Consider the following 16,786-nt stretch of genomic DNA (forward strand, 5'->3'; position numbering starts at 1 on the left):
GCCCTCCTCTCACCGAAGGAAGGTACGTGGCTCCTCATTTCGGGTAGCCAAAAACGATTTTGGCCCCTGGCCGTGCATCTTGCATTAAGAGAAAGCCAAACGCCAGGCTGGACCCCTCTGCGGGGGTCCCACACCAGAGACACGCAGCAGGGCTCCCGCGTTATTCCCCCTCCATCCACCCTTTGCGACCACGGCCTGGGCAGCGAGCTCCTGCCTGCTCCCTCTGCAGCGAATCAGGGCAAATCTCAGCAGAGCAAAAGCGACTTCATGTTTCAAAGACGGTCCACAGGCCACGAGAAAGGAGCATCTCCCCGGAAAGCATCCCGTGCTCGGCAAAATGTTTGGAGCCTGCCCAGCAGGAGAAATGCTTCCCTTAAATACTTCCCAATAGGTCCAGCTCCAGGCTTTCTGCCTGCGCCTTTAGGTGGCTGCAGCTGTGCAGGGACACAAAACAGCTTTGCAGCAGCTCTAAGACATGCCGCACCAAAAAGCTAGGAGGAAGGAGAAAGCAGAAAGGCAAGGGCACAACTAATGTTGGTATTTTTCTGATTAAATTTTATCCCAGTGTTTGGGGGAGAGAAGAGGGGAGGAAAAAGGGGGAGAAAAGAGGGACTCCAAGTCCTGATGTCAGTGCAATTTCATAGGCATTTCAGCTCTCTTGGGGTGGGACGAGCAAAACTATTCTCTTTGCTTGTGGAAATCAGCTCGAAAACTGGAAAAGGCTAAAGAGCAACATATAAATCACAGAAGATACATATATAAGGGTTTCTATTCTTGCAGCTTTTTCTTCAGCCTCACAGTTTTGTGACTAGCTTCATCATTTGGAAAAGTCTGGAGATGGCAACATTAGAAACCATATTGCTTTCATTTTTTCACCTATTCTTTTCAAACTTCATTATTTAGCTGCAAAAAAAGAGGCACTGGGAACAAAGTTACATTTTTACCTGTTTTTTTTTCTTGTTTTGTTTTCTGCTGAACATTTCTAAGTGAAGTTATCATCCCTGAACACTGTCACTACTAAAACCCTGTGACAGAGTCCACTAACGCAGATTTGTACAATATTAACAACCTGGCATTGATTTAATAGGGTTTGTGTTTTAGAGCTGAGAAGTAACCTCTTTTCTAATTATTTAAGGAGGTTCTTCTTCCCCTCTTTCCTCCCAGAACTGTTAACAAACTTCCTCACAGAAGATTATGACTTAAATCATAGTCAAATCTTACTAAACCGAGCGTTTAGTTTTATACACAGTAGAAAAGCAGCTGTTTGATTACTTTTTTTTAGACATATAACTCCATAATGGCCAAAACTGACTGGCACATTCAATAGATCTTGTCCTAATTAACCAGATTAGACAAGCGCAGTAACGTCCCTGGATGCCTTTCAGGAATAACAAAAGATTGGATCACAAAGAATTTAAAGGTAGAACAAAACACAAGCAATCCTGACTACAGCTCGCTCCTATTTTTCTCTCCTGTGCCAAGTATTTACACATATCTCCTGTTAAATGGTGTATCATCCAAGACCGGACATATTCTTTAAGGCTATGATTTAACCATTTGAAAAGCAGATCATAACCAGTTTTCTATCCATAGTTGGTCACCCAAAAAGTGAACTGATTTCCTGAAAGTGATGAGCAGCTATTCTCTGAAACTGAGATTTCTCTAAAATTTCTCCAGGTCAGCTTCAAGACTTGAAGCAATCCAAGTGTCTGGCTGCTGTGCAAATCGCATCTCAAGAGTCCTATTACTGAAAAAAACGTAACCTTTTCCTTGAGTGACCTTATTCTTTTCATTGGACCTTTGTTACCACAGATCTCCTGGTAGATGTACTAATGGTTTCTATCTGTCATGTCAGGGAATGTGTCTTCAGTGCTTCATCACGGCTGTGTTGCCATTTGTCCACTCTGCCCCAGCGCAGATGCTGCAGTGCTGCAATTCAATACATTGGGTGCATCTGCCTCTTTTGTTACACTCTCAGTCCCTACAAAAATTGCTTGTGCTACTCGTGAGAGACCTCTCTGGGTGTCTTACAAACAGTTAAGCACACACAGTTTGGCACCACACTTGCACTCTATTCATTTCAGCATAATCCAGGAGCTTGAATTATTACAGCGCAGAAAAATTATTTAGTTATCTGAATTTTGGTAAGCAGGGCTCCTAACTGCTGAGCTATTGACCACAGAACTCTGCTTTTATGCCATGTATAAATCCCACTTTGACTTTTCAGAAAATAACATGAATATTATTTCAAAACCCTAACGTAAAATCCCACATAATTATAATTCAATACCCTCTGCCTTAAAGTCAGACCATGTTCTCCAAACGCATTTCATGGCAACGGCCACCTCAGCCTTTGTACCAAAGGCAAAATCCTCCCCCAGGCTGAGTCTGGCGCTACAACGGTGCCTTGGACAAACTGGGCTTGGTGCAATGTTCACACTAACTCCTGCCTGTTGGGAGGTTTTTTCTTGCTCTCCTGAAAATACAATATTGAAGTAAAACGGAAGAAAATTCACTACTAGTTTGGCCTCAGATCACTGTTAGGGCTCACTCATAAAAGCACAGAGCTTCAATGACAATATTAGTGCAAGTGAGGATCATACAAGGGTCTCGGCAGAATATTTTTTGCACCATCTGTTTTAAACATATTTTTTCTCAACTAAGCAACAGAGGAACTTCATCATAAGCGAGCGAGGAGGAAGAGCTCTGTGGGAACGTGACTTAGCCCATCCATCCTAGAACAACCAGGCGCCGAGCGCATCGAGAACGAGCTTTCCCGCGGTGCTAGCTCTGCTGCCCACACAACGCTCCTTGATGAAGCCTCCCTAAACTTTTTCATGAATAGGTTTAGAGGAAAATCAGTCATCCCGGAAAATTTTTATAGAAGAAAATTCAACACATGATCAAGGAAACTCCAGAAAGGCTGAGAGGCCAGCTCTGATGCACAGATTAACACTCAACTGCCCAGGTAACTGCCATTAAAACGGAACAATTACAGATCAGCCAATGCTCGGTTAATAAGGAATCACTCATTGCAAGTAAGAGTGAAAGACTTTGACCTGGAAGAACTTTGTTTAAAAGTCACAAAGATTTTCTACTTGTTTAGGCCACAAGTTGTCTTTCTACATGTGCAGGAGATAAAAAATAACATAACATAACATAAGTACTGTAGCTAGTAGCCTCATTAAGACAGCTCAGTGCATCTAACAAATAGTCAGCAAACTGGGAAAAATGAAACCAGTGAAATAGCATAATTCTTTTCACGTTGCCGGTTCCCTTGAAAACAGTTTACAGTAACGTGTATTCTGAATAAGAAAACATAAGAAACAGTGAGTACATCTGTACCAAAAAAGGCAACAGCTCTGGAAATACCAGAGAAAGCAATAAGAGATCTGTTGTCTTTCATTTCACTGCTGAAAAGTCGCTCATGAAACACAGAAACATCTGCAAAAAAACACAGATGTGAACTGACTATACTGACCATAAGGCTAGTTTTATGTTTTAACTGGTTTCTCGGAATTTCCTTCAGCTTGCACACAGCCACCTATTTTTGCCACAAATCCATATGAAGAAAGCACATAAAGTTGCAATCACTTACCTTGCAGTGATAGATAGAGATCATCTATTTCAGAGGAAGCCTGCTCCTCTGTTGAGGGAGATGACAGCTTTGATGCCATAGTAAATCTTATGGAGAGTCTTCAATTGATTTCCAAACTGAAATAAAAACAGAAGAAGAACATCAGTACAATTTTGGTTTAAAAACGATGATATCAAAGATGTTAAAGAGTACACGGAGACATGTTTGGGGTTTTTTTTCTTCCAGTAGGATGTTTCCTTAGCTCATCCAGAATAAAGTGAATATTCCTAGTGTGCGGATGGCAGTTTTGAAAGTCAGGTTGGGAAAAGCTCGTGGCTCCTTCTGCGAATTTGCTACTCTCGCACCTCAAAGATTTTCTTTAAATCTCTGCACTTCACAGACCTCTCTTCCTGCCCAGATAATTGTTCCAGAACGGAAACAATTAAAGCAGAATCTGCAAAGATTAATGGGAAACAAAAAAGCGGCAGTTAACGTAAGAGAATAATCTCAGCTGCCGTTTCTGCCTGATACCTTCGTTACTCCTCATCCCCCAGGCAGGAGTTTCATTTTCCAGCTCCTCCATTTTCCTTTCCCTGGATACCTCCCCCACCACTAATGCAATTTGAGGGAATGATACGCTGAGTCTATCTTAAAAGTATATCAATGTTTCTGTTACTGAGGTAGCAATATTGTTTAATTTGCCACTGTAGGGGAAAAAAAAAAGGCTTCTGAGACAGAAACTCATTTTTATCAAGAACGTAAAAATTAAGCAAGTTCAAAAGTAAATAAAGCTGAAAATTAAATAAGGGCTCCCCTTAAAGAAGCTTTGTGACCTAAATAACTGTAACCTTTTCATCAGAAGTACTAGGATTCAGACAATATATAATAATTCATCCACCAAGTATATATTAAAATAAATGGGGTGAATAGATGAGTGAAGAAACACAACCCCAACGAATGCCAATGAAATTTTCGTTAAGTCCCCACGTGCAGATGAATCATGAAGCACCTTTATGTACTCCATTATATACTATTTCTCCTCACTCCCTGTCACACTCAGCACGCAGAATGGACAACACTTGTTTAATGAGGACTCACTCGATATTTGGTTTTCTTCACCCTGCACAATGCGTGGCCTTGTGCTTTATTCAAGAGCCGCTCTGATGACAGGATTATTAAGTTCCTCCCAAGCTTTTCTGTGCCACTCATCCCTACAGTATCTGAATGCTTCACAAACATCAGTCAATTTACAATTTACTTTCATGGCATCTACATGAGATGAGGGGTCATTGCCCACATTTTACAGACGGCAAACAAAGACACAGAGACAATAAAGTAAAAAGAAAAAAAAAAGTTAACATGACAGAGCAGAGGTATTTCCAGAGAAATAGATATGACTTTATAAGTCAAAAGCACTGATTTCAACTGTTGCAGCGAGTACTCAGTGTTCCTGCAAGTCATCCAGGACTTAGGAAGACAATTTTAGCCACTGGACTCAAAAAACAGGAGTTCCAGCTGGGACAGGTGCACGTAAGAGCTATCTAGATGATCAGAGAAAGGAAAAAATATTTCACATGAGTTTGGCTTTCTTAGCCTAGTAAAAAGAGCAGGAAAAGTTTAATCTTTGGCAGGCACAAGAACAAGACGATATAAATAGATGATGCCTGAGGTTAGGCTGAAAATCGGAACATTTCTAAATATTGGGCTCTAAACCAGCCTCCCAGTATGGGCACAAAGACCTTACATGGTTTTAAGACTGGAACTTGTCAGAAACAGGCAACATAAACTGGTTGTCTTTAGTAAAGGGGACGGGACTTGCAACCCTGGAGATCTCTCAGAAGTCCTCTGTCCTCGAGTCAGGAGTGAGATGTCTAAGGCAACCAAATCCAAACTGTATGATCAGATCTGCTGCTTTTTGCTCCCAGGACTCAGGCAGGATTAGCTGCATTCCCTGCACTGTGAATTTTCCAGTGGCCAACTGTAGGCCTTCAGAGATGCTTAAGAAATAGGAAAAATACTGTGTAACAGGGAATCCACATGTGAAATCAATGTGCAAGGAGCACGCCTTGATTTGGACATCAGGTTATAACTTAAATTGGACATCCACGCAGAGGAAGAGGAACACGACAAGAAGTACACACCATTGCTGCAGCAAGATAATCCACAAGCAAGAGGTCCCAAAACTATGTACCAGCCCCTGCAGTTCTGGGGCGTGCATTCAACATCACTGACAACGCACGCTCTTTTTCTCTTTAACAGAAGTTTGTTCCCACTTTTCAGTTTATTTTTAACTGAACCCTACTTAAGGATTTTCCTTTAAAGGAATGCAAAGCAGCACAAAATCCCATACCGTGAAAATACACATATCTTTTCAACTTTAATGCATCCGGATTTGAGTTTGTGACATAGGCAGAGCCAAGTCATGTTAACCTGACTCAAGGGATGTTAAAGTCATTGGGAGCATAGTCCAGAGCACAGACAACAGGATTTGGCATTACAGTTCCACTCCGATGATGGTAAAGATGAAAGAGACGTGAGTGGCTTTGCTGGAAGTTTCAAAAACAAAACCAAATGCATTTTAAGCCTCTCTGTGACTCTGTTCCTCCTCCGCCTCCATCCCTTGCCAGCTACAGCAACCACGTAGTAGGCACTGTGTCCTGTTCCGTGCTTGTACTGCACTTCATGCGATGGGACACTGATCCCAGTTGGTATCTCTAGGCATGAAAGGAGGAAAGTTTAACAAAATTATCAGGATTCTAAAGTAGAAAGTATGTTACACTTAGAAGTGTTATTAATGCTCTGAGCAGACAGATAGGAAAGGAGGTTCCCTTCCAACCTAAATTATGGCACATGTTTCTAGAATATGAATAAATGAAAAAAAACATAGGCTATCATTTTCTTTTAAGGTCAAAATATGGCCTCCTTACCCAAAGAATGGATATTTTTTACACAAAAATCTGCAGCACAGGTTATAAAAATGCGTGGCTAATAAAAGGGAAGTTTATCCCAGAGCTATCATTTTCCTGAAACCCTCCTTTCGTGATCCCATATAGCAAGCATGTTTCTTTCCTGCCACTAATCCCTGTCCTGCTCCAACAGAAAACTCCACAGCTGCTTGGAAAGGGAGAGGCACGCATTTTCAGAGGACATTCTTGCAAGGATTAGTATTCTTTAAAAGGTACAAGGCACAGATTATCTGGGAAAGGATTACAGTGACAATAGGATAGTTCCTTTGACCCTCCAGAACTGCATTCGAATAAAGCATATTACGTGTAACTATTTTATAGAAACCTCTAAAGAGCCCACAACTGTCAGGATACTGATAAAATTCCTTAGTAATGCTTTTTGTAGGCTTTAAGATCTATCATCTTTTCTATTTGGTGTTTAAGTCGATTCTTTTGTGGTATAACCACGCAGCAATCCTGTAGAGCTAAGCCAAAGCCGGCAGCTCCGTGAAATGCTGGACAATCACAAAATACAACCTGCAGTGTTGAAAAGAAACCAAATGCTTTCAAATGACAAGATGCCATTTCAGCAGGGGTAAAACCTAAGAAAAAGAAAATGCCTTTGTCTTTCCATCTTTCTGGAGAGCTTGGCATCAATACAGGAAAGCACGTGCCTACTTTGGAGTAACCTATTTCATATAGAAAAACAGATAGTTCCAGGAACGCCGGGACCTTGTTTCCATCGGATTTGTTTCTTGGCATCGATTAACTTTTAAGTGAATTGCACCAGGGCTGCTGTGTGAGCTCATCCTTTCTTAGACATGGGAGATGCCACGCAAGAGAGGAGCACTGCGACAGTCCAACTCAAGGGAAACGCTTTCCTTCAGTGTTTTCCAGAAGAGCAAATTTGTGACTGCGAGGGTTCCCTGCAGCTAAAATGGTTCAACTGTCAAGAAAAGCTTCTCCCTTAAAAGCACTCACAAGACTCAAAGCCAGGCTTTTCGCTAGTGGGGTGTTAGTAGACTGTTTCTCCCCTTACCTCTCCGCCTGCTTGCACAACGAGCACCCCAAAAACACAGGTGGAAATTACTCATTGCATGGACCAATGACCGTACCAGCTGAAAGTGGGGGGGATCCTGCTCCTGGCCCTTCCTTCACTCCCCTGTCCCTGCTCTGAGCCGCTTTCCCCTTCTGGGGGGGGCCTGACCGCCCACCACCCAGGCGAGCTCTGCACAGCGCGCGGGGACAACTGGCGGCAGCCAGCGCCGCAGCCCATCTCAGCTGCAGCGAGCTGAGAGATTGGCACATCTGTATCACCTAATTTCAACTTAACGTCCTTGGAATCTCCCTCCCTTTCTCAAATTCAGCTGAACTTAGCCAGCAGATTTAAAACATATATATTACACATTAAGAGACAGACATGCACACATTGACGGAGACAGGAAACCCTACAAGCAGGGGGCAGAGCGGAAATCTCAAGAAACCCGCCCGAAAATAAAGAATCAAGGTTCAAATGCATGAGATTTTATCATGATTTTATCATCAGTGAGACTTAAGAGATGTTCTTCTTAATTGGGGTATTTCTAAAGACAGTCTTGTCCAAGAGGAAAGAAAAGAAAGTTTCAGATGGATTTGGAGGATTCATTATCAAGGATTTCATAGCCTTAACCTTACAGTCAGATGAGTGCAGCTTGCATATTTTGTCTTTCAGTTGCTCCAAGTACCGAGCACAGAGTAAGATTTCATCACGCAAAAAAGTTAACAGTTATTCACCTCTACAGTGACACTGCTATATTCAAAACACTGCAGGTAATTACAGCTACAACATAAAACGCATGCTTCGTTAATGATTTAAGATTTACTTCTGTAAAAGGGGCGGGCACACTAATTAGGAAGCAAGGTAAACGAGCTGGCACCATTTCCGGTCTGCCGCAGGTGAGGCCGTTTCCAGCTAGCTCGCAGCTGACTCCTGCACGCTCACGCACCACGCCGCAGCCTGCAGCGCAGATGTGCCCTCGGACCCCTCCTTACGAGCCCATCTTGAAAAATCAGATTGCGCGGAAAGAGCCTGGAAATGCCCTGCTTTGGGCTGACGCATGCTCCGACGCATCCGCTTTCCCAGTTAGGTGGGCGACAAATTTTGCACTGGTGTTGCAAGAGGAATTACAGGCATCTTTGCAGGGCATCTCAAACTGCTTGTTTTTACTTTCCCTTCTTTGAAGTGCCACCGATTATTTATGACCCACTCAGGGATTCAAAAGACTCTCCCTCCGTAGAGGCCTCTACATGTAAACTGAAGTCTGTTCCTAGCAACAGATTATTATTATTCGTGTTCAGTTTGTGCCGACGTCACGAACAGAAACAGCAGATTTTTACCTTCGGTGAACGAGTCCAAAGGAAGTAGAACTTCATAATGAAGAATCACTGAAGACCCTTTTCCTTTTTGATTATTAACAAAGATTGTAGTTTATTTGCATTCAGAGAGAAGCACTAACATTCGGAACGACAAGGCTTGAGCCCTGCAAGGTGCTGCCGAATCTTCTCCTTTTGGTAACCTGTTTTTCTGCAAGTCTAGCACAGTGTCCTTAAAGGAATATCGTTGGGATCCAAATCGTGATAATATGAGCAACAGAATTATCACAGAAAACCCTGTAGATCAAGTTATTTTTGTAAATGTTTCCCTTTCCCCTCAGTTCTGATGTACTCACGCCTCTATTAAGTCTGAGCAGTTCACACAGTGCTGAGGTTTGATGGACATGCTTCCTCCTCGACGTTTCCTTTGCAGTGATTTCACTACCCACAGGCAGATAAAGGTTTGCAGAGGGGAAGAGTCTGTTTAAAGCATTCATTTTCCAAGATCTTTATGCTGAAACACTCACTGCCTCTGCTTGAGGTCCCCCCCGAGCTGAAGTTCATCACTTCCAGATTTAAAATGCTCGCAACATGGTTTTGCGGGCAACCTCACATTGTAAAAATGTCCACAACTGGAAGGAGTCGTGCAGACATACAGACCTTTTTCTCTCCAAAGTATTGAGCCTGACCCTCAGGTAGCAAAAACCAGAGCAGCACCAATGACAGATCTAGCTTGATTTCCCCCACTTGAGGACCCGGCTTGTTCTCTCTGTGTGACAGAAAAAGTATCTGTCATCATTCAGTAAGCAGAAGTGGCACATTTTCTGGAAGAAGAAAAGGTCTTCCAGTAGGTTTCCAGCGTTTTGAAGGTGATAGGGAAGACAGGCTACAGCCTTCTGATCCTACCTAATACCCTCGAGCAGGCAGCCGGGTATCAGCCAGGCCTTTAAGAAGCGGTATTAGAGTGCACAGCATTAGGGAGGCTCTGCACTGCCTGGAACACTACTGAAACGAGTCCGGCATCGGGTGCTGCTAAGGTATTGGTAGCTGGAGATGAAGGAATGGAAAAGGGAAAAGCTTGGAAATGGCTACACAACTCTGCTCAGAAAGAGCCGAGCCCAGAGAGGTGTCGGACCCCCAAGAATGACAGAGATGGACATAAAACTGCACCCCATTGCCACAGAAATAGCCTTGATTCATGTGAACTGAGGCTTTGAATTACACGCACAAGTGAGGGCTCCCCCAAAGAAGAAGAGCTGCAAGACCAAGGCTTCTCTTGTTAGTTTATTTATGACAACCAGCAACAGCGCATTTTTTCTTATCCAGGGACTTCCCGGTCATCTATTTATAATTTTGAAAACATTCCAGGACAAGCATATGAGTATACAAAAGCTACGCCACTTTTTAAGGCCAGAAAATGTTGCTGGTTTGCCTTTGATTTACGCATCAGTAATACTTCCCGTCGCAGAAGCACAATGGAGCTTCTCATTGCATCAATCAATTTAAAACATGGTTAGAAAAGTGTCTTTCTTGACCTTTTCTTTCTTGGTGGTGGTAATATATCAGTCATCCTGGTGCAATCGCACAGTTTGAAAACTGCACCAACTCCATGCTGCTGTTAACACGCACAAATGTTTTATTAACGGAGCTAGGCTTTGCTCGCGCATTCATAAAACTGGCCCACGAAGGTGTATGCTGCATTTGGCTGCTCTCTGGGCTTAGCCTAAGTGCCTGTCTCACACGTACGTATTCCCAAATGGAAAGCCAGTACTGAAGCATACTTGATGAAGTTGGAGAAAACATGAACTTTCAGCTGGTCTCCAAGTTTGCCCACATCATCAATGCAAACAAAAAACTGCTCAGAAGAGCTCTAAGTAAACCACAGCTGTTAATTTAAGAAGGGAGAGTGCCGAAAGCCTGGTGGCTCAGGGGGCCGATGCCGTGCCCCTCACCCATGCCAGGGTGATCGTTAAAAACAACGCGGGAAACGCAAGCCAGCCCCAGGTTTGTGCCGTTCCCCCGGGAAGGGGGGGAGGCTCCGAGCACCTTGGGCATAAATGCAGTGTCTACCTACCCGCTTAAGCAGCTAGAAAGGTGCGCGCCAATGCACGTGCACCTTACTCGCAGAAGCCCGCGTCCGTTTTCCCGTGAAGGCTCCTCTCCCTGCCCCAGCCGCTCGGGCTCGGGAGGCCAAGGTAGCCACATCCAGCACTCGCTGGCCACGCTGCCTCCCGGCCCACTGCGGGCAAGGGGAAAGAGTGCAGGGAAACCACGGCGGGGCTCCGGCAGCGCCCGAGAAAGAAGCTCGGAGCCGCACAAACGTCTCCTCGTGCCCCTTCCGCAGCGCTTCCTGCGCTCCGGCCCACTGCTGCGATCCAGACGGGAAGGAGAGGGGGAGGGAATGGCCAGCGACTGGAGCAACTTTAACTCTCACGCAGGGGACTGCCTAATCAGAACGTACTGCTTGCTTTGACCAAGGGTGTTTCAAGAAGTTCTTCCTTTTATTTACAAATATTTCTTTCTCTCCCTTTGGTTGCAACCGGAATTCCTTGCTTAACTTAACAGACACTCATAGCCAGCTCCCCATTAACACTGAAGACACCTTATACAGTGCTAAAGGTATTTAAAATAGCAGTAAATAATAATTACACCCACTTTGTGTTAATGACACGATTTTAATGAGAATCAGGCTCCCAGTAATATTCTGCCTTTGAAGGAATACAATTTTTCCCTTCCCACTGCCTTCCTAATTCCCTTTTTCCCCAAATAAACAGTCAGATTGTTAACAAACAGATTACGCTGTTGAGTGAGCCTAGCCTAAGCAATGAAGGCATGGAGTTTCTCAGTTAAATCATAAAGCTGTTCTTGCACAGAAATATCTTTCTAAAGAGCAGTAATCTGCTTTTTCAGGAAATTAAGAAAAGGGAATGGTAGGGATGGTGGTGACCTTCTAACCTCAGGAGTTTTCGCTAGAGCAGGGGGCTCGTTCTTACAGAGCAAAATCACTGGAAACAGCTGTACGATGTTTGCACAACAGATCTCGGCAGCCAGAGCCAATGACGGTGTTGGGGACGGGAGGAAAGTGAAATATGATGCTTATTTGGAGGCCAAAAGAGAAAGGGCATGTCTCATGTTAGACCTATCGGCTTTGGCAGTATTACTGTAAAGATCACGAACTTGTTTTGATCACTAAATATAGCAGAGAGAAGGAATCCTGCTGCAAGGGGCTCCCTCCAGCAGCGCTTGCTGCTCTGTTTCACGCAGGGAGAGGGAGAACACAAAAGAAAGATTCGCCAAGCCAGTGGCCAGCTGAGCTTGCCAAAATCTGAAGGGCAAATTACAATCTAAATGATAGGTCTCAGCTCGACAGCTGCGAATTCATCTGCGTCTCTCTCAAGCATGTCCAATCCAGTCCAGAGCTGTGCAAGGCACCGCTTTTCACCTGGCGTGCTGCAGCTCTGACCTGGAAGGGCTGCGTCTCCAAAGAGTAAGATTTTCACTGCCACAGAATTCTTTCAGCTGAAAATTCCCCCCCAGAAAAATGCCAGTGAGGGTCTGTTTTCAGCAGCTTTCTGACCCCCGCACTTCGAGTGCTGTGGGCAAAGCGTCCTTCTTCATAAACGCAGGCCGCACGTTCGCATGTCCGTGCTGGTTTTGCACCCATGAAAAGGGCCTTCCAGCAGTGTCATCTCTCGCATTAGTTATCCGGGACCCTACACTTCAGGAGCAAACCGGCACTTCCTGGCACTAACTCAGTAGCCTCTCCGCACCGCACTGCAAAGCAAAGCACCCTTGTTTGCTGTTTAAGACAAACAAAAACATCTTCCTCTTCTCTTGCAATGAACTAGTTGCTTTAGGAAAAAAATCCCTGCCTAAGCCTAAATCTCTAATTTACAGCATAGCTTCCAGCCTGCAGAAGAGCTTTTTTTGTGTGCAGTGGAAAGCAGGCCAAATACTCTTGCTCTTACTAGTACGGTTGCCAGAGAAGCTCAAGCGGCCGAACTGCACACAGAAAACCCAAGAGAAAGAACTTTGTGCTATACAATAACCCTCTAGAATACATTGTTATTACTATACAGAAAAGTTCCACTGACAAAGCATTAAGGTTGCAAAGCCAAGGACTCCAAAGCAGAAACAGGTCAGAATAAAGGACGCCTTACTCATTTCATGCCTTCCCCGTTTGCACAGGCGGGATGACACGCTCTTCTCATCAGCGCCTGAATCACAGCGCCGCCCAGGTTGCTCTCTTTTATAACCAGGATTTCTTACGGCGGAGACAGAATGAGACAAATGCCCGCAAGCCCCGTGCATCTCCCTCGCTGAGAGGCAGCAATACCACTGAGTGCAAAGTCACTTGGAGACAAGTCGAGTCAAGCAACAGGAAAGGCGGGCTGTGCAAGCGGGGCGGCGGGGCCCCTCCAGCCGGGGCTGGGCTGCCGCACCAACGCTGCGGCCCCGCTGGCGAAGGGCGCCCCGAGCCGTGGCTGGCGCCCTGAGCCAGTGCAAACACACCGAGGTGTGTTTCTCTATGTTTTTCAGCCTTTCGGAGTTGCTGTCCGGGACGAAACTCCAGCAGCCACTTGGCGTGTGACCACTAACGCCAACCCTTGGAACAGGATGTGCCTCCGTTTCCTTGCAATTCATGCGTTGGCTTTCTGTATAGCAACACTGCGGACTGGCTCTTCTGACGATCTGTGCAAGAAGCAGCATGCTAGGAGTCACTCCCAAGCTTTCAACGTGAATCCTTCACAGCTAAATGGCGCGCTAGCACCCGTCCACAAAGGCTATCTGCAAAGCTACCCCATACCCAGAGCTCTATTAAGACACAAGCGCTCCGCAGGAACGCTGCTTGCTCCCACAGGTTGCACAAGGATCTGCTTCCTCCCCCTCAGAAACTGCTTCGGTGCCCTGGGCACAGAACTGGGAAGAAAACTCAGGCTTTTTACTACTCCAGAACGAAGACGGCTCTGCTCTTAACGTCTCTTTTACTACAACAACAAGCTCTGCTTTCCCTGTCCCAGGGGTGTTTCATCACCAACATCCCACCCAGATCTGCGCCTGTAACAACATTCCAAACAATTTATCCCACACTTCTTAAAAAAAAAAAGGAAAAAAAAGGCCACCCTAAACCTGCCAGTCGGCTAACTTTGAAACCATTTGTTACAGTCCAACTGGTTGATTAAGTAGTATGACAATACCAGGAAATACCTGGAATTGATCTTCAGTGTTTATTTTTGTAGGCTGGCTTTTCTCACAGCTCTTATTTAATAGTTTGCTCTTCCCCTCCTCTCCCCACTTGTTCTCTCTGGGATCAAATTTCAACTTGCTTCACCTCTTGGAGTTCAACCTTGGATCCCCTAAGCAGAACTAGAGGAATCAAATCTTGGCTCAGACAACATGTTCTTTTTATTCCACTGCTGTCAAATTCTCTCTCTTTCATCAAAAAGAATAGGAGAACATGCTGGCATTTGTCTGAAATTAGAAGTGCACAGGATCCATTTAATGCTCACAACTTGCCTGTACTTCCGATCTTTGCTATATGAGCAAATTCTTTCAACAAATCCTCCTCCTAGACACTCAGCTTATCTATCTCAGCAAAAGAAGTCTTTTCGCTCTAAACTAGTTCTCCGTACAGAAGAAATTTTATCCTTATCCTACTTGGTTTACCTGTGCAGATAAGTTAGGTCTTTTTCTAGAACAGCTAGTACTTTTTTTTTTTCCATTCCCCTAAATAACATATCTACAGCAGCAACAGTTAAGAGTAGACCAGGTTATAGTTCTCTGTGCAACTCCAAACCACCCTGAGGTCTAACTGGGAGGCTCATTGCAAGTTTTAGATGTGGCATTTTAAAGAGTTTCCATACTACATCTGAATATCATTAAATAATCATACATGCTGTCTTAGGCCATTGCAAGCATGAAGTAAAGCACATTTACTCCTTCACGGTTTAACTGTTTGCTGCCGGTTGATGTGTGCATAGTCACCCACACTGGCCCAGCAGATGCACAGTAACTCCATTATGTGCCTGAACTATGGATTGTGGAAGAGAAGGGACCAGGAAAGGAGAATAAGGCTGTGAAAAAGGTTTTCATGAAAAAGAAACGAGCACCTACCAGGTGCTGTCCACTTGCGAGCGCTAAGCAGCCAGTCTCACCCCAGGGTGAGCAGCAGTTCACAGGGCAGCACGGGGTGGGAGGGAACACCTTGGGGAGCCTGCAGTCGTCATCATTGCTCCCACCTCTGCCACTAACCTGATAGGCGGCCTTGGAAAAGCCACTTTGCAAATCCCCCAGGGCCTCTTACAGCAGAAGATTGTCTCTCCCTGCGGGTCCAAGCCAAAGCCTTGCTGAACCGAGTGACTGACCAGGGGAGGAGGAAGGCTTAGAGCTGGACAGCACTGTACGCTCGCTGTTCACAGGCACACCGTCTTATGCAGCACAAGCCATCAGGACGCTTGCTTGCTGCAACTGGCAGAAACGAAGACGGTAGGAGCCCTCCTGGCATCCGTGCTGTGATATCAGACACTTTGGCTAAGATTCATCTCGCCTAACATTAAGCAGCTACAAGACAGACGCCTACATCTGAGTGCATAGTTTGAACTCTGTACAACCAGTGGAGAGAAATAGGCACCTTTAGGGCAGCTCGTCCAATGTATTTTTAGATGTCCAATTCAGGGTGCATGAATCATGGCCTAGAAGTGCCCATTCCTTTCTTGTGACTATTAAAGGAGTCTGGACTACAGCCTCATGGAGATGGTTATGCTATAGCTTGGTGAGATGAATCTCACCCTTTTAAGTTGGGGCAAAGGAGATAAGCAAAGAAGCATCCCCCTTGGTTTCCAAATTAGTGAGAAAGACACTGTCTCCAGCAGAGACACGAGGTGCAAGCGCTTCTGTGCTTCCCTCCTCCTTTGGAAACATCTCGCAACTAGACAATATGCAGCTACCTTCAACGAGAGGGCTAAGCTTTGCTAGAAAAGCTTCATTTCATCATTGAATTTTCAGCTGTCATGAAATATTCCTCAAAGGAAACCTCCACATTGCTCATGATGTTAGAACTTCCAAAAACCAGGACACGCTGCTCACCGCCCCCTTTGGGGGTTCGCTCCTGCCAAGGCAGCTCTCTCTTCTCTCCCTGCATCATTTAGGTTAACAACACAAACCAACCTGACACAAAACAAAGTTCCCACTAGCACAAAAAAGCCATTTCTGAAGCTGTCCCATTCCAGAGTCTTTACAGCCCCTTCATGGCCGGTCACATGAGCTCTTTGCCGTAGACCAACGAGACACGTCCAGTTGTACATTCCCCTCGCTGCTTCGCCTTTTCACTTCATCATTCACCAACTGCTTGTCTTTCTCCTGGCAGCCAGCAAGCCAAAAGATTCAGAAAGGAAAATTTTCTCCTGTAAAACCCACATTTCTGTCTCCTCCCTGCACTTTCATAAAAGTAATTGTAAGTAAGTGCTTTGTTTTCCCTCTTAATTGTCGCTTCCTTTGATAGAACTTGCAGTCATAAAGTTCAAAGGACTAACATCATTCTTTTCTTTTTTCCCCCCATCCCTGGCCACTCAGTACTGCTTGAATCAGGGTTAGCAATTCCTTAAAAACCTCCTGAGCCAGAATGTGTGGCTGTATTGTATAGGGAGTTATCAGCAGTCTGCAGGAAGGCTAGAAAGCAAACATGCCTCCCCACAAGAGAGCAGAGCCTGACGTTATGCCTGGAGTCAAAACTTTGCCCCACTTCCCTTCCTGTGGGAAGATAAGAGGCTATTCTGCACCAGTCCTTTCTCCAGTGCAGCCTACTTCTCCCTTCCTGCATGCTCGGTTAAGCTAAAGATAAGTTTTTTCCTCACTCCCTGTTCTACCCTTGTCCTTCTGCATCTCCACAGAAGCAGCCTTCTTCCTCTTCTGC

General features: G+C 45.0%; 1 protein-coding gene across 1 annotated transcript in view; it reads right to left on the reverse strand.

The window, feature by feature from the left end:
- SYNE2 (spectrin repeat containing nuclear envelope protein 2) overlaps positions 1–16,786 on the reverse strand; it is a 189,921-nt gene that overhangs the window by 168,989 nt on the left and 4,146 nt on the right. The window contains exon 2 of the mRNA XM_067295082.1: positions 3,599–3,714. Within this exon, the coding sequence (XP_067151183.1) occupies positions 3,599–3,677 (79 nt within the window). The 5' untranslated portion in view covers positions 3,678–3,714. The remainder of the gene's footprint in view (positions 1–3,598; positions 3,715–16,786) is intronic.

The sequence above is a fragment of the Apteryx mantelli genome, chromosome 4 (genome assembly GCF_036417845.1).
Source record: "Apteryx mantelli isolate bAptMan1 chromosome 4, bAptMan1.hap1, whole genome shotgun sequence".
In the NCBI taxonomy this organism is placed as follows: Eukaryota; Metazoa; Chordata; class Aves; order Apterygiformes; family Apterygidae; genus Apteryx; species Apteryx mantelli.